This window comes from Cibotium barometz, chromosome 28 (genome assembly GCF_041138505.1).
Source record: "Cibotium barometz isolate CiBa-2024 chromosome 28, ASM4113850v1, whole genome shotgun sequence".
In the NCBI taxonomy this organism is placed as follows: domain Eukaryota; kingdom Viridiplantae; phylum Streptophyta; class Polypodiopsida; order Cyatheales; family Cibotiaceae; genus Cibotium; species Cibotium barometz.
In genome coordinates, this window is record NC_141073.1 from 51,917,449 (window position 1) to 51,935,862 (window position 18,414).

At 45.9% G+C, this 18,414-nt stretch overlaps 1 protein-coding gene across 2 annotated transcripts in view; it reads left to right on the plus strand.

The window, feature by feature from the left end:
* LOC147622914 (ALA-interacting subunit 1-like) overlaps positions 1-18,414 on the plus strand; it is a 60,933-nt gene that overhangs the window by 16,898 nt on the left and 25,621 nt on the right. For both annotated transcript variants that reach the window (XM_086822524.1, XM_086822523.1), the window contains exon 2: positions 1,491-1,580. In XM_086822524.1, coding sequence (XP_086678650.1) covers positions 1,502-1,580 — 79 coding nt within the window. In that variant the 5' untranslated portion in view covers positions 1,491-1,501. The remainder of the gene's footprint in view (positions 1-1,490; positions 1,581-18,414) is intronic.

Below are 18,414 nucleotides of genomic sequence, written 5' to 3' on the forward strand. Positions count from 1 at the left end.
TGAACATGAAATAAACTATGAAAGTACTGAGCTAGTGGGGGGGTGTGATGAATGGAGCACTACTGCTAGAGGCTCAGTATGCAACCTATATGCATAGGGTATACACGAATGCAATGCAGATCTGTCTAGCTCCAACCAGAACCATAATGGGGGTGTAATATGTGATACATAGGCGATGGTGAGGCGAAAATACCTTGGAGCATGATCTCCGGGTGTGAGTGTAAGTGAGCTAGTTGCTCCTGGATATGGTGCTGATGTCGAGCCTGTATCTCTGTGATCTCCCTCTGATGTAGTCTGGGAGTCTGGTAGCTTGGTGCTCTCGGTCTCCGTCTGGCTCGGAGGTCCGCAGCGTGCTAAAGTGTAACCCCCTCTTGTGTCATGGTAGGCACTCGGATAGATCTCTGGAAGAAATCAGTGAGCTGGAGCTGTCGCCCACCTCTCCCTATGGTACGAGTCCGTAGCAGTGTCTCTCTGTGGTGCTGTGTCTCTAGCAAGAACTGACCAACTTCATGATCTGGTGGAGTGAGGGATGTCCACTGAAGATGGTGGTGTCTCTCTCTCTAATGACACTATATGCTCTGCATCTGCAAACATAATGTTCCTCACTCTCAACCTCCTCCTGGCATAGTCTGCATATCCTCTCTGCTCTGGGGATCCGTGCTGCCCTACCTGCCTCAATCTCAAGCTGGTGTGATGACACTCTGAGCTGGCCAATCACCACTCGGGCAGTGTGAGGCATGCACACATGCATGTATCGAGGTCTCTGTATGAATCCATCCGCTGAGATACGCATAAACTGATCTCTGTGGTATAGCATCTTCGGCGGTAGAGGCTGTCTGGGTGTAATCCAAGTCTCTTGAGTGTATCGCTGCCATAAATCTTGAGAGAGAGAGAGAGAGAGAGAGAGAGAGAGAGAGAGAGAGAGAGAGAGAGAGAGAGAGTTATATTTACGTTTACAAAAGGTATGAGGCAAGATGATTACAAGTATCCATGGAATATCATCATCATGGAAAACTGAAACAAAACTGAAACTGAAACAAAAACTGAAACTGGAAACCTAGTAACTGAAGCTACGTGCTAGGTAAATGCACATAACAAACAGGGGAGCATGCTATAAAGTATACAAGAATGATACTCTATCCCGAATGTATGGAGGGGAGGGGTCCACGGAGGAGATCCATCATCAGGAAGGAGAGGGTGGCCGCAACTGAAGCGAAGTGCTAGGTAAATGTGCAGAAGAAACAGGGGAGCATGGAAGATAAAAAGAAAGAGATTTTATTAACGTTTTCAAAAGAGCTTCTATTATGATTTGAAAAGAGTGCAGAAAACTGAAAGTGGATGCCTTGGTCTGCATCTGAAAGCTTCATGGTTTTAGCTAGTGTGTGTTTCAAAGTGGCATTATAAATTAACTACGTGCTTGTATCGTTTTTGTTGTGTCATTCTATGCTCTTTCCAGTGTATCTAATGCTTTTAACTTTATTGGCCATTAGAGCTTAGAGTTATGAACTCACTTGGAGCTAGCACATCAGGTGGTAATGGGGGACCTCCTTCGACTAGGAAGGATTCGAAGAGGCCAAAAAGTTAGTACTTTCTTTGCTTGTTTTTCACTCAAGTGACATATCTGAAATTTCTTTTTCTGTTTATGATTTTCATGCACATTGCATATTACTTTGTTTATACAGTATCTGTTTACGAATTTGTTGGTATGCGAAGGTAACTAGAGGATGTAGATGCTCATGCTTGGACATGTGTTCCCTCATGCATGCTCTGGTGCATGTGTCCACACTCTTGCATGCCTATACATGGGTCCCCCCGCACACATGTATGCCTGCCCACACACATGCATACCTGTGCTTGCATGCTGCGATTGTGCATTCAAAGAGAATATAGAGCTTTTTTCACACTGGAAGAGGCCAAAATGGGCTTTGGAACCATACAACTATGTAATTGGAAATACATAAAGCACCCTCTGGAAGGTATGTTGACAAGAAGCCAAATGAATGCACACTATAGTTGGGCAGATGCCAGAACAGCACCTGCTAGGTTGTCCTTTATTACAGAGTGCAAGCTCAGATCTAAGAAAGAGAGAAAATCTAAGCCTATGCTTTGTGGAAATGTTGAGGCTACAGAGTCATAGATCCTGACGGCACTTAGAACAGTATGGACAATTCCTCAGCATACAAATATGGTGTGTCCGAGATCCTCTGGGTGCATCCTTTACCTCTGTGGAGTACTCCGGGAAGCAGATGAGATAAGGGTCAGTAGAGCCAACCACATGACCAGAATTACAGTGGGCAAGACAACTTCCGATTCCACTGCCTGGTGCTTTTGTAATTAAAGATTCAGGGTTGTATAAAGCACCAATGGAGCATCACACTCATTGTAGCCTGAGGACTTGTCAATAAGCATGAACAAAGCCCTAAAAACAATCCAGTTGTGCACAAGACACTTGCACTTAGGTGATCAACCTCTCCTGAACAGTGTTCGTTGAAGGACCCCCATTGAAAAATATGGATATTGGGTGCCCTTGCACATCATTGTGTCATGCTGGTCCAAATCCACTAAGATTTAGACAGACTGGTCATCCAGATAGCATTGGTTGGAAAGGTGTCTGTCCAGTGGATGTGTGACACACCTACGAGTATGCAGGGCATAGCCGTGGCACTGATGGTGTGGCAATTGGGTGCAGGTGGGCGATAGCAATACTATTGGCCGACTAGGAGCGTTGGTATGTATATAAATATACGTGGGTAGCCAACTCGTCGTACTCATCTGCTTTCCTCAGTGTTTGACTTCATAGAGGGTTTCTCTGAAGGGTGAAGTGCTAGCGAGGAGCAAATATTCACTCGAACTTGTGCACTCTTGGAATCTAAGTGCACTCTTGTGCACTCTTGGAATCTAAGTGCTCTACCCTATCCAAGCAATCAATGCACATGGGTGCTAGAAAAGGAAAAAAATTTGCAGGTTCCCTAAACTCTAATACGAACTATAGAACACTTGTGCCTATGTGCTAGGGATTTCTAGACATACAAGAGTGTGGTGGAATCACACATACAACACACACGAGTCTCAAACTACTTCTCTGGGTTCTCTTTGCGCGCGCGCACACACGCGTGCGCAGATACAAACAAGGGTTCACACACACGAGGGGACACACACACACGAGAATTTGTGTAAACCGGCCTGACGTGCGGTGAATCAAACACTCGCACATAAAACACTTCAACGCCATTGAAGACCTAGAAAAGGAAAACAAACAGGGGGAGCTAGAGTGCTCCTGCAAACAGTACACGGACACCGATTGGCCCCAAATCGCAGTGGCGCCCCTTGCGGTATTTCTTTAATTGATTATAAGAGCTTTGATTACAATATAAGGCTGGGAACTCAGCCGACACAGTAGAACTCGTGAAGCCTGCAAAGGAACCTGCATCTGGCTTCTTGTCCACTCGGCATCCACAAACAAATCCAGCCATTGTTCACATCGAAAGACTCTCTCACATTGAGTCTGCATACAGAAGCTTTCTCCCATGATCAAGGCTGCCACAACCATCCATAGCCTCTCACACTATGAACAGCATCACACCCTGACACATCCAGTGCTTCTGCATCACAACACAAACTCCCAAATTGTCTCTCAAAAGAGAACTCGTATCACAGCAGAGCATACCATACAGTTGACACACCTGTACCAACCCTCTCTACTTTCCAAGGATACTATCCATCTCTGTCATGGATCCCTTGTCCCCTGTCCAATCAGTAGCAAGGTTGTACCAAACATGTGTCCATTCCTGTACCCTCTGCCTGCATGTGACCTATCTCCTGGAGAAACCTAAAAACATGTTTCCTCGAGAAACCTACGACCTGTTTCCACATGAAACCCTTAGGCCTGTTTCCCTTTGAAACTTCTGTCCTGTTTCCATACAGAAACGTGGAGTCCATGCCGACAGTCTCTGCGCCAGCTCTATCCGCCTCCAGCAGCCCTGTAACTGCCTGCGCATCTTTTCACCAGGAAGGGGGAGAGACCCACGCTCTGTTCAGTCCCTGCCCGACTGTCTTCTCCTCCACGCAGCCGACTTGTACCTGCAGTCCAGCCCCTTGTGCGTGGAGAAAAACATGCGCTGCTCTGTCCAGCGCTGCCTGGAGCCACCTGTTTGCCAAGAGAGAGAGAGAAAGGAGGCCTGTGTCTCTGTCCTGTAGCGCAGCACAGCAGCCAGCCTTGACTCTCCAAAAAGCATGCATAAGGAGGTATTAAGCTGCGCCTCTGCACTCTGCAGCACAGCCCGCTTGTAATCCCTTCCAAAAAACAAGAGATGACCAGCAGCGCAGACCCGCCAGCAGCTATTTTCCAAAAAGCACATGCGACTGAAAACTGCAGCTCAACTCCCTCTAAGAAAAGCATAAGGCCACGATTTCCCCTAAAAAAGGGTTCTTTTATTTTTAAAGGCTTTTTAAACCTTTGTCCCCCTCCAAAACCCTTTGTCCCCATGGGTTATGAGAGAAGACTTTAATCACTTGGCCCCCTTCACACTTGGGGTTGTCCACACATGGGTTTACTTTTTGACTCCAACCTGATGCCATTCACACTGTCCACCATGTCCCCGTGCACACCTGCATCTTGTCCAGAGAAAAACACAGGGTCGTGACAATCCGAATCGCAACAATGATTGTCCTCCGTTGCTTCCATAAGATGAATATGGTTGTTGCTGTTGAACTATTAGGGCTAATTTGAAGGGTAAGAAGAATTCCATCTACCTCTTCCTCCAGCTCTACTTTTTCCCCTTTTACTTTTGTTGCTATGAGATTTTGTCTCACTACTTGATGTGAGCGCTTCCACTGCCAAGTCCATCTTCTTCCTATGTGTGACTTTTAAGTTTTCCATCGGTTGTCAATCACTACCTTCCCTTGCTTTGCTAACATTTGGTTTCGGAGCTTGTTGGTGACCTTCGACCTGTGGAGCCTCCTCTCACCTGTGTGACCTTGCGATCTGTGGTGGTTGGTGTTGTATCCTTTGACCATGTGAAGAGGCAGCGCTGCACCCGGCCTTGCACAAGGGGGTGCTGTGTCGGGTGGCTACACAGATAGGTGATGCTCTTGGCTTTGTTGAAGGGGGAAGCTTTGGGTGGCGTTAGGAGGCGCTTTACACAGTCTATAAAGGCTGCAGTAGCTGGCCAGTTGCAAATGATACTTCCTCTTTGTTGGGATATATCAGAGCTAGTATGCGTGTGAACATCCCCTTTAATGGCTGTAAGTGTGCTTTAGAGTATTTGTGTGTGAACCACCTCTTATCCACCTCTTATAGGTGGATAAGCTCGCATTTAATAAGGGTCAAAGAGTTTGGTATACTAAAAGGGCTATATATGCAAAGGCCTTGTACTTAATTTCATATCAATCAATCAATCAATCAAGTAAGCTTTCTATAGTCTTGTTTCATTTTTGTGTGCTACATTCATCTTTAGCATGCTCTTTTGTTCATCACTGCAATGATGCATTTTATATATGAGCCACCAAGCTTGGTGTAGCTGCACCCTCGTAACTGTTGGGTATTTCGGAGTTAAAGTGTGGGAACGTACTCAAGTGTGATGTATGTAATGATGTATGCAACATGAGCTATGCAGTGATTCTATAGCCTCATTAAATAAGGTCAAAGAGGAGGTCGTAACTTCAGCCCATAAAAAGGGCATCATTGCACTTGTTTTCTCAATCTAGCAAGCTAGTGGTGTGTAATAGAAAAAAGTGAGAAAAGATCTAAAGATCTATAGATCTAGAGATCAAGAGTAACATGGGAAACTTGGGAAGCTAGCAAGAGGGGATGAAAGTGTCCACTCAGAGACATCTCTGGGTGCATGAGGCTCATGAATGTGTGAGGATATAGACGGGCCCTCAGTTGATGAAATCCCTCATAGGTCATTTTGGCCTTTCGAAGACGTTAATACAGATTTCATTTCATTCATTTCATCTTTGAGGCAGCAGACCAGCGCATACTGGGGAGATTCATTCTAGACATACAACGTCACAGAGAGACATCATTACAGGCTCAGACAGCTCCAGAGGGGGGACGACAGACACAGATTAGTACATTTTTTCAGAGATCCATCCCCCTCCCAGCCCCTACACGGCAGGGAATTACTCTCCAGAAAGGCAGAGACACTCAGAGCCCGTAGGAGATAGAGGACACCTGGCTTTCGGACACCACGCCTATACCAGAGAGAGATGACAGAGATCAGAGCTCAGTTTCACAGAGAGGGTGCGGTGCGACTGGCTCGCTTCAGAGCACACCTAGGCATGTTCTTCAGGGAGCTGTGGACACCTCCTTCATTGATGTATACAATTTTATACCCCCAGTATGGTACAGGATCGAGCTAGCTAGGTTGCATATCATGATTGTATACTCCATGCATATAGCTTTGCATTCTCCTAGTAGTAGAGCTCCATCCCCTCCCCCCACTCATTGTACTTATTGCACACCCAGATTCAGCTTTTTAGTTCAGTACTTTTTCATTTTGTTGGGATGACATAGGATACCCCATACAGGTACACCGATTTGTCTCATAGGCCGAGTTCGGTCTTTTGGAAGACGTTAATAAAATCTCTCTCTCTCTCTCTCTCTCTCTCTCAGATGATTGCAGTAGCAGTAACACCAAGAGATGGCACATTAGGCGCATATTATTCGATGCATATATGTTACAAACGGTGCTCTATGGAGTTGAGGTATGGGGTGGCAGTATCTCTCCATCAACATGGAATGACATTGAGAAAATGCAAAAGGCATTCCTTAGAAGACACTTGGGAGTCAAAATTACCACTCCTTACTCTATATTACTCCTTGAAACAGGTAGCAGACCCATTGAGCTCCGAGCACTTGAAAGGGTTTTTAAGTACATAAAGAAGGTCAAATCCATGAAGGTAGAGAGACTACCGAGGAAAGCATGGGAAGCAAGTAAGAGACCACAAAAGACAAACAAAAGTAAGATGCTATCATCAGGATGGATGCATGACATCAAGGGGTGGTTCCAAAGATGGGGTGTAGCCTCGTACCTAGATACATCACCAGACAAAGTAGACGAGATAGCATTCCACCAAGCATTATTGGAAGCACTACATTGCCAATGGCAATCAGCAGAAAAAAGGGCTAAATATGAATACTACTGTTCACACAACATTAATCCAAACCACTGGGTCACATACTCACAAGAAGAAGATAATGCTCAAAAATACATAAGCACACCCATTCCTGCTAATGCCAGGCGAGGTCTTGCGCTCATCCGCACCCGGTCACACACTCTCGAGATTGAGAGAGGAGCATGGAGCGGTGTCTCGAGAGAGAAAATATTATGCCGGCTATGTAGTCTGGGAGCAGTGGAGACAGAGGAGCATGTTCTTTTAACATGCCCACAATATCAGCACATAAGGAGAGATTTCAGCACCACTTTAGAAGGATACACCGACTTAGTGATTTTGCTCTCGCATGGCCAACTTGCTGCCCTTGGCATATACTTCATCAAAATTCTCAAGCACCGTGACTACCTTGTAACGCAATTGGCCACACACACGTCTTCTTTAATTTTTTTTTTCCCTCCCATGAAAGGAGGAGGCTTTGTTTATAGCTTTTGTACTTACTTCATGGGGGTCCCATGGGCCGTTTTTCGGCCTCCCGAGGACGATAATATATTCTTCTTCTTCTTCTTCTTCTTCTCTCTCTCGTCTCTGTTTCGCTACTGTCTCGCCGCCGCCTTCCCCCCGCTGTTCTCTGTTCGCTACTGTCGCTGTTCTCGCTGCTCCTCTCTCTCTCCCTCACTCTCGCCGCCGCCTGCTCCCTAGGCCGTCTGATTGTTGGAGTTTTCCTCCCAGATGTTATCCATTAGCTCCTAGTACCGTACTTTTCCTCATAGTTGTTTCAGTTTCAGTTAGTTTTAGTTGTTTTTACCTTTTCTTACACAGACATTGTATCAGATCCACCAATTGTTGTAACCTTTTTGGTCTCATAGGTTATTTTGGCCTTCTGAAGACGTTAATATATCATTTCGTTTCATTTCATTTCATTTCTCTTTGTCTCTCGCCTATGTTCGCTGTTTCGCTACGGTCGCCTCCGCCTTCTCCCCGCTGTTCTCTGTTCACTACTGTTGCTGTTCGCTGCTCCTATCTCTCTCTCTCTCGCCGCCGCCTGCTCCCTGGGCCGTCTGGCTGTCTGATAGCCCCTCCCCTCGTCCTCCCTTTTCCCACCCACCCTTCCTCAGGCCCCCAAGGCAGCAACATAACACTCTCTCTCTCTCTCTTTTCTCTACATGGCTTGACCCCCCCCCCCCTCTGTTGCTGTTTCGCGCTGCGCGCAGGTGTCATGGATTAATTTCTAGTCCATTGGCTGTGGGAAGTATTGCAAAAAGTCATGGCCAAGACCGGAGTTAAAGAGGAGCTCGTGAAGGTGGAGGACAAGCTTAGCACAATTATCAAAGAAAACAAGAAGATGGTCGACTCTTCCGTTACCACAATCATAAACCGCCTCTCCAAACTTGAGAAGGGATTTGACAAAATCCAAGAGCTCGAAGAGAGAACTTCGAGGCAAGAGGCTGAGATTTCAGCCTTAAAGGAGGAACTAGTGAAGGCCAAATTGCATGCTAAAAGTCAAGCGGCTGAAATCTCAGCCCTCAAAAAGGAGTTGGAAGCCACTTCACAAGGCAAGCTTGAGGATGCCCTCCTTTATTGAAGAGCTGAATACCATCAAGGAACAAATGAGGATCATTCGAGAGGAGGAGGAGCAACATAAAGAGAAGACATCTTCATGGGTGGAGGTGATCACAGAGACACAAAAGAAGATGGACGAGGCGGAGAAATGGATCGAGGTCGCCAAGAAAGGGAAAGGTAAAGAATCGCCACCCATCCCCACTCCCACCATCATCAACATGACCCTTGAAGAGGAGCAAAGGAGGAAGACCCGGGCCTTACATGTACGAGTGTCCGGTCTAAAAGACCGTGATGATGCGGAAGGGGAAACCAAGGAGCTCTTCTCTATGATGGGCATTGAAGCCACGCACACAAAGGCATGGAGAGTGGGAAAGAAGAGAGAAGGTAGTGGCGAATCTTTTAAGGAGAGAGCACTTATCATTCGTTTCCCCTCCATGGAAAAGAAGAAGGACTTCTTGAAGAGACGTCCTACACTCAAGAAGACGGGAATATTTCTTGGAGATGACCTCACACTCTCGCAACTTGCCCACATGAAAGAAGTTATGCCCGAGATAAGGGCAGCCCGAGAGAAAGGGAAAGTGGCCTTCTATAGAGATGGTAGAGTGGTGTGATTATGGAGAGGCGCTCTTCATGACAGCGCGAGACCTATGGGACTACACTCAAAGTTGCTACTTGGAATTGTAATGGATCTCTACGCCTTGATGTAGGGGATTTTGAGGATAGTTTCACTGGGAGGGACATCATCTTCTACTGACATTGAGTATGGGCGGTATTTGATAGACATGGGGGCTGCAGATGGATCGGCCATCCTAAATGGCTTACAGAGATTCTGGACAGCGGGGTGTTTCACTAGCTTTCCACATCGGCATGGTGCTAGTACAGTGGACTATGTTATGGCTCAGCCCAGTCTCATTCCCTCTTTTCAGGATTTTATGGTAGGCACTAGGCCGGTTGGAGTAGCAGTGGATCATGCTATCTTGTCCTCACTCTCACATTTCAGTTTAGCACCGCTCCATTGGGACAGGTCTCCACACACACTCGTTATACCTTTACGAGGGAGACTGACACCGTGTACACGGATGAGATAAACAGACGCTTATGTGCCGAGGAGCCGGGAGGGCCATTAGATGAGCTCACTCAGATATTGATAGAGATGCTTCATGCTGCAGCATCAGAGGCATATCCCCATAGTCAGCCTACACGGAGACAATTTGGGAACATGCCCCAGAACAGTTGGTATGATGAGGAGTGTAGAGAGATGAGGATCAGATTACAGAGAGAGGTGCTCATGGGTGTTACCACTCAGAGACAGTCACGGATTACCTTCCGGCGCCTAGTGCGACGGAAGAAGAGGGCTTATCTTGCTCGGTTAGTGTCATGTGCACAGTGGGTATCTACCGTGTGCTATACGCATGCAAGACTAGTTTCGAGGCTTGGGGAAGCTTGGAACTAGGCAGGCTGATTGACGAGCTGAGTTAGGGATATACTAACGGGCGGGCACCCAAGTATGGACGGGCGGGCGGCCAAGTGTGGACGCCCGATGACCGGCCAAGAGCCTATAAAAGGGTGGCCAAGGTTAGTTATTGGATATAGAGAGTCTCGCGAGTTTGTGAGAGCTCTATGGTCTTGGAGCCTGGATCTAGTGCAGACGTGCACCTGCTTTATGCAGCCGAGGCCGGCAGCGATCTCGAGGCCCGCGAGGGCAGCTTCGTGGCGGTATGGGACGTCACGAGGAGGAGATTGGTCGGTACGTCATCCTAGTTAGCTCAGCTCGTGGCTCGGTGGGGACAGCCAAGACTGTGGGCTCGCCCACGGCTGTCATGGTTGGGAGGTGAGTCAGGCCTGCACCCCCTTTGTTGTTTGTTGTTCGTTTGTTTGTAGGATTCGAGTTTCGAACCAAGATCGATCACGAGGGGATCCGTGGGGATTTGACAGTGGTACCAGAGCATACCTCGTGAGCGAGCAAGTCGGTAGGTAGAGAAGAAGAGGTCGAAGTACGGTATGTGTTAAAAAAGCTTGCTGTTTTTTCTGTGCATACTGCAGATTTCAGTTTTGTATGTGCTTTTTCTTCATCAAAGAAACCCATGTTGATGATGGGAGATGGTAGTTTTAATAGGGCTGATTGCTTTTGCAAAGAAGAGGTGAATTGTTGTGCAGTCGCATAACCTGCAGGGAGAGAAACTGAAAAAAAAACGAAAGAAAGCATGTTTCCTTTTCGTTGTTTTTTGGCGCATGAGAGAGAGAGCGAGAGCAGAGCTGGCGAGTGGGTTTGCTGGCCGTATCTTGTTGACGTGGTAGGCGGGCAGGTGTGTTCAGGCGGGCAGGTACGTGCCTGTAGGCAGTCGGGCGGCCAAACCTGCCAAGCCAGGCGGCTTGCGCAGCCACCCCAGCCCAGGCCTACGCCAGGCATGCGGCCAGGCCTGCGTAGCCAGGCAGGCAGCGCCCAGGCCAGGCAGCGTAGCCAGCCCAGGCCACGTGGCCCTGTGGCCAGGCGTACGCGAGGGTGGCGCAGCCTACCTTTGTGCATTCAGGCGCCAGAAGGACGGACAGCGCAGGTTGACGTCAGCGCTAGTAGCACACGCCGGCGGGCTATTCCAGGAGGAGAAAAAAAAAACAAGAAGGAAAGCACGTTTTTTTTTAAGCTTTCAGTTTTTTTTAGAGTTTAAAATTTTCAAAGTTTTAAACGATTCCTCCAAGGTTTCAAGGGTTTCAAAGGTTTCAAGATGTTTATTTTTTTAAAGAAAAGCAAATATATATATCCATATATATATATATATTAAAAAATATATATATATATATGTATATATTTATTCAAGGAAAAAAAAACAAAAAACACAAAAGCTAAGCAAAAGCTAAGCATAGCTTTTCGAGATTTTTTGGCTTTTGGGAAACCTTTATAAACCCCTCTAGTGGGCTTCTTGCCACACATCTCTCGAGTTCTCAAGTTCTCAAGTTTTCAAGCTCTCACGCTCTCGAGTTCGTTCGCACTTTTGTTGTGCAAAGACCAAATTTTCTCTCCACGTACTCTCTTCACGATGTCGACCCAAGAATCAGAGTTGGAGCCCCTCGTGGAACGCGAAGGCTTGCCGGCTAACGGAAGGCACTGATGCCGATCTTTTTGACGAGTTTGTGTCAAAATCAAATTTCCAAGAGTTCAAAGTAGCTCTCGAAGCTTCTTCGGCGGAACGTCAGGCACAAATCGCAGCCCAAATGCAGGCTTTGCAGAACTCCATCGCTCTCTTGACCACTACTCTCTCTACTTTCTCGGGAATGGATACCTTGGCTTCTGCTTTAGGTCCCAATATTACTCCGGAACCGTTTGGGGGCGAGCAAAAGCAACGAACCAAGGAGATCATGGACACTTGGCTACATAAGTGGCAAGTTCACTTTCAATTTCATCCATATGATGATGGAAAGAAGATACAGTTAGCAGCAGGTTTCCTGTCCGGCAAAGCTTTGCTTTGGTGGAAGGAACTGAATCCAAAGCCAACGACTTGGGCACAATTTGAAGACATTTGACTTGGGCACAATTTGAAGACATTTTCAAGAAAGAATTCCTCAAGAAAGAGGATGATTATGATGTTGTTGCCCGGTTTTCAGCTTTGACCATGACCTCGCAGCACCTCACTTATGAGGTCTACCTCCAGAAATTTCGTGACTTGCAGATGAAGGCTACAAAGATGGATCCCACTACTCTTTTGGGGTTTTTCGTAGCTGGTTTACCAGACTCGTACCGATTACAGGTTAAAAATAACAAATGTAAAACTTTGGACGAGGCCATTCATTCAGCTCGTATCTATGATGATACGATGGTCTCTTCCAAGTCAAAACCCGTTACCGAGCAGGGGAACAAGCATAAAAGAAAGTTCTCCGCACCTATGGCTAACACGATTGAAGGCAAGTCTTCGGACCAACCTTCGAAGAATACAAGTTCGACACCAGCGAAGAAGAAACGACTCCTTAGGGCTTTAAAGCTCAAGAAGGAAGGACGTTGTTTTATCTGCGAAGAAGAAGGACACATGCGTAACGAGTGCCCGAAGCAAAAGGGTACCAAGTCAAACGCAGGATCCAAGCCAAAGGCAGCTAACCAGTTGTCTTTGACAGGTACGTCAATTACTGTACTTTCTCGCCCTAGTACTTGTTCTGATTGTCTGTTCAATTCTACAGTATTTGGCATGCATGATCTTCTCCGAGTTTATGGAGAAGTGAATGGCCATAAAATTCACATTCTGTTAGACCCTGGCAGTTCGCATAACTTTGTTAACTACAAACTTGTGCAGAAATTGAGTCTTGACACGACGCTCAGCGACCATACCTATGAGGTACGTCTACCTGCGGGCAGACAAGTTTGGGATCGCAAGGTGGAGATGCTTCCAATCCAGATTCAGGACTACAAAGATACTCTGGAATGCTATGTTATGCATCTGGAAAATGTAGACTTGTTATTAGGGATTGAGTGGTTTAAGACTCTTGATGTCCAGATAGATTGGTCTAGTCATATTTTTTCTTTTCAGCATAGGGACACCAAGTATAGTATTTTAGGTGATTGTATCCATCCCTCTCAGGGACCTCTTGTAAATACAATTGATTTTGGAAATATAATGAATTCTTCTTTGTACACCGCTTTCCATTGTGTCTTGATTCCACTTTCTTCTTTTCTCATCCCTTCCATGGATGTGAATGAATTAAGTGTGTTTGAAAGCAAAGAATTACAGAAGATACTTGATTCGTTTCAAGATGTATTTCCTAAGGAACTGCCATCAGGTTTACCACCTGAACGGGCAGTAGATCATCGTATTGACTTGATCCCTGGTGCTCATCCTGTGAGTATTCCACCTTATAGGATGAGCCAAGCTGAGGAAGATGAGTTGGCTAAACAACTCGCAGATTATTTGAGGATGGGCCAGATCCGTCCAAGTAAATCACCTTGGGGTGCACCTGTGTTGCTTAGGAGAAAGAAGGACAATACTTGGAGAATGTGTATAGATTACAAAAGATTGAACAAGCTGACAATTAAGAACCGTTATCCTCTCCCTAGATCAGATGACCTAATTGACCGGTTAGCAGGAGCGAAATATTTCACGAAGATAGATTTACGTACTGGCTATCACCAGATACGTATTCATGAAAGGCATGTCGAAAGAACCGCCTTTCGGACTAGGTATGGCCATTACGAGTTTCTCGTATTACCTTTTGGGTTAACCAATGCTCCAGTCACTTTCCAACAAATGATGAACGATCTTTTTCGTGAACATTTGGGGAAATTTGTGGTGGTGTTCCTGGATGATATTTTGATTTATAGTCGTACTCTTGAGGATCATGTCAGACACCTCACGATTGTCTTATCTATTTTAAGACAGAATCGACTATATGCTAAATTGAGTAAATGTGAGTTCTTTATGACCGACATCATTTACTTGGGACACAAGATCACTAGAGATGGATTGAGCATTGACTATGACCGAGTTCAGAAGGTTTTGGACTGGCCTATACTGCGAACAGTGAAACATCTTCGTTCTTTTCTCGGTTTTGTAGTTTTTCTTAGGAAATCTGTACGGGAGTACTCTCAGCTCACACTACCGATGACCGACTTATTGAAAGGTCGTGGACGTAAGTCCAATCAGCCTATCACTTGGAATAACGATTTGGATATGGCCTTCAGACTTTTGAAAGATAAAGTCAAGGAAGCACCTATCTTAGCATTGCCTGATCCTAGTCGGCCTTATGTTCTTGAAACTGATGCCAGTGACTATGCTATCGGGGCTGCTTTATTTCAAGATGGTAGACCGGTTGCTTTTGAAAGTAAAAAGCTAGACGACACTCAATCTCGTTGGCCAACCCTTGAGAAGGAGCTTTATGCTGTGATTCATGCTCTCAAGGTTTGGAGACATTATTTATATGTCTCCAAGTTTGTGGTATTGACTGATCATCAGTCAATCAAGTATGTGTGTGATGCGGATGATTTGAGAGGCAGGAAAGCTCGTTGGGCAGAGTTAATGCAAGATTTTGATTTTGAGATCCGTTATCGGAAAGGATCCATGAATAATATTGCAGATGCGCTTAGTCGGATTAGAGAGGTGAATACTTTGTCGTTCACCGAGATTTCTACTGACTTATTTCAGTCACTGAGAGGACTTTGGAGGACTGATAGTTATTTTGGTCCATTTTGGCAGAAGATCCAGGACGGGAGCTCATTGATTGACCAAGACTCGGTGACTGCGCAGTCTACCATTCAGGCTGCAGGAGGTCAGTGGATGATTCGGAATGGTTTACTATTCCGTAATGACAAAATTTGTGTATCACAGTTCCCGGACATTAGGTCCAAGATTCTGAAGGAGTGCCACGACGCACCTTCTGCTGGACACCCTGGGGTACACAGGACACTATCATTAGTGAAACACACTTTTTATTGGCCGAAGATGAAAGGGTATGTAGAAGATTATGTTCTCAAGTGTCAGATTTGTCAGGCAAATAAAGCTGAACGCTTTAGACAGGCTGGGTTGTTGCATCCTTTGCAAATCCCAGGTAATAAATGGGAAAGTATTTCCATGGATTTTATTACCGGATTGCCAAGAACACATCAAGGCCACGATTCTATTTGGGTTGTGGTAGATCGCTTGACAAAGATGGCAAGATTTTTATCGACCCGGAAGAATATTACAGCTACGCAATTAGCTCGGCAGTTTATCGAGCAATTGTTTAGACTGTACGGGTTACCGCAGGACATAGTCAGTGATAGGGACTCTAAGTTTACGAGTGACTTTTGGAAACTTGTTTTCGAGAAGTTGGAAACAACTTTGAATTTGAGTTCCTCAGATCATCCTCAATCTGATGGCCAGACTGAAAGAGTGAATCAGATTTTGGAGGATATGCTTCGAGCATATGTATCCAAAAGACAAAGTTCATGGGAGGATTATCTTCCTATGTTAGAATTTGCTTATAACAGTACTAAGCATATGAGTACAGGGTTTAGTCCTTTCATGCTTATGTACGGTTTTCAACCAAGATCACCTGTTACAGTAGGATTCTCAGGACTTCAGCATGATGCAGCACGTAATTTTTTGCAAGATATGCAGGAAATGTTACAAGTTGCGAAGGAATCTATTAGAAGTGCTCAAGACCGAGACAGGTTTTATTCTAATAGACATCGTTCACCTAGAGAGTTCTCTGAAGGAACAATGGTGTATTTGCGAGTTCCGAAAGATTCCGAGACTTTACGGACAGGTAGATCTCCGAAATTATCCCCTAGATACTGTGGACCATTTCGTGTTACACGACGGATTGGTTCAGTTGCATATGAATTGGATTTGCCTTCTCATGTGAAAGTTCATCCTGTATTTCATGTCAGTAGACTTAAGGAAGTACTGGGTGGAGCAGATCAGTTAGTTACTCCTCAAGAAATTATAGATGTCCAGGACATGACATTTGTTCCGCACGAACCTGAAAAGATTCTTGGATTTCGTGAACGAAGATTGCGTCATACGCTTATCACGGAATACAAGATCAAGTGGAAGGATCGTGTTGAGGAGGACGCTACATGGGAGACATTGACTTCTCTTCAGAGAGATTACCCTGGCTTTTTAGTGAGCTCAGGAGTGAGCTCTTAGAGGAAGGGGAGTATGTCATGTGCACAGTGGGTATCTACCGTGAAACCGGCCTCTGATAGAAAACCAGAGTGCGGTAAGAGCTAACACCCGTCCACTTGTAGTCTAGATGATAAACAAAACACAGATTGGAGCTAGAGTGCCCAAATCTGAAAACACAACGACACCTGTTGGCCCCAAAGCTTGGCGCCCCTTGCGGTATTTCTTTATTCCATTAAAATAATATGTATGGCTGAGTACAATACAAAAACCAGCCAAGAGTTTACACCTGTAGTCCAATTTGACTGCCCACAAATCCTTCTCAGCACAGAGGATCTATGCACACAGATCTGTGTCCTCAAGCAACACACTGTGCCTCCCTCTGATCAGCCAAGTTCACAAAGCAGGCCAGCCATGGGCATACATCTGGCATAACTCAAGAGCCTGATACATCTTCTCAGCTCAACATACATATGCTGTTCAATCCCTGTCTTAATCTCTTGTCAATCTGCCAAACTCCTCCTCTCACAAGGAGCCAGATAACACATACCTGTAGCAGACATCAAGCAATAGAAAGAGAGATAGATGAACAGAGTCAAGGCTTACCAAGTTCAGCTCGTGAAACAACTCTGGAGGAAGCAACAGCACTAATCTGTGCCTGCAGGCACTTGAATCCACAATCCTGCTTCACACGTGTGCTTGCACTTGCCTGTATCTTCCTCCTGATGCTCACTCCTATGCTGTCCTTGAAAGTACAGATCTGAAAATCAGCACTGTACTTGATTGTACCGCCTCGGGATGCGTGCCAGGCGTTGTACTTGCATAAAACAGCCTGCTGTCCACTTCTGTACCAGCCTGAATCAGCCTGCACAGGTCTGTCCAGCACCTGTAAACACTTCTGCAGCAACTGTACCTTCTGTACCTTGCTGCCCGTACACTGTACGGCAGCCGTACCAGGTGTACCTGCTGAAAAACACACTGCACAGCCTGTACTGGGCTTCTGCGCAGCCAACCAGCAGCAGCTCTGTGCGCCGCCAGCAGCAGAAGAGAAAGAGAGAAAGAGAGAGTGTCTGGCCCTGGCCGTACAGTGCTGTACGGCTGGTTCCACTCAGAAAAACAGCAGCCAAAACTGTTCTACAGCAGTCGCCTCCTCCTCCTTGCTTTTCCACGTTTGTTCATCATGCGCATGAGGGAAAGCTCCCCTTTTACTACACGATTCCCCAAAAAGGGAGGAGAGAGAGTGAAGAGAGAGAAAACCTCCTTCCCAAGTTAATCCCTAGGGCCCCAACTTAATAAGTTCCCTAGGGCCACTAAGGCCTAGGGGCAACTTTAATAAACATTAAAAGTTAATGTTTTAATGTTCCCCCTTCACACCTAGGGTTGTCCACACATCTTTAAACACTGTCCGGGCACCCCCCATGTGAATCATAAAATATTCTGACCCTGCAACCACCATGCCCACACTTGTCCTGCTCCATTTTCACAGGGCCATGACATACCCCCCTCTTGAAAGATGGCAAGCGTCCTCGATTGCATTCTGGTGATGCATCAAAATATCCAAAGTGAAATATACAATATGGCAAGATCAGCGTCCCAATCTCTCTGAGCCATACACATGTATCATCATTCACTGCAAACCAATGGCATAGTAATAGTCCAAGTTGTATACCACTGTGAACCATACATATCCACAAAAAATCTCCATGTGACTAGTACACATATATCATAGAAGTCCCATAAACAGATGTACTGTCAGCCTCAGTACCTTCGGATGAGATAAAATCTGCACCAAGCAACCTCTAGATGTCATCTGAGCCTGTCTGTATCAAGGGAGTGGAGGTGCTACCCCCCTCTTGAGCATCAGGTAATGCTCCAGACCCATGCTCTGCTGAACCTGAATGAGCCACAATAAGAGTTGGCTCTAACTCAAAAGCATCGAGATAAAGCTGCAAAATCTGAGGTGAATCTGTTAAGTCACCTTCCTCCATCCACTTCGCATCCATCGGTGAATAGTTCTTGAACTTCACAAGATAGCGACGGGAAACTTTACCTCGTACCTTCCTTTCTTTATGTGCCAGTATCTGCTCTGGAATCAGAACCTCATCAAGTTCCTCAACTTCCGGCTGAGCCTCATCTGATACATCCTCAGGCA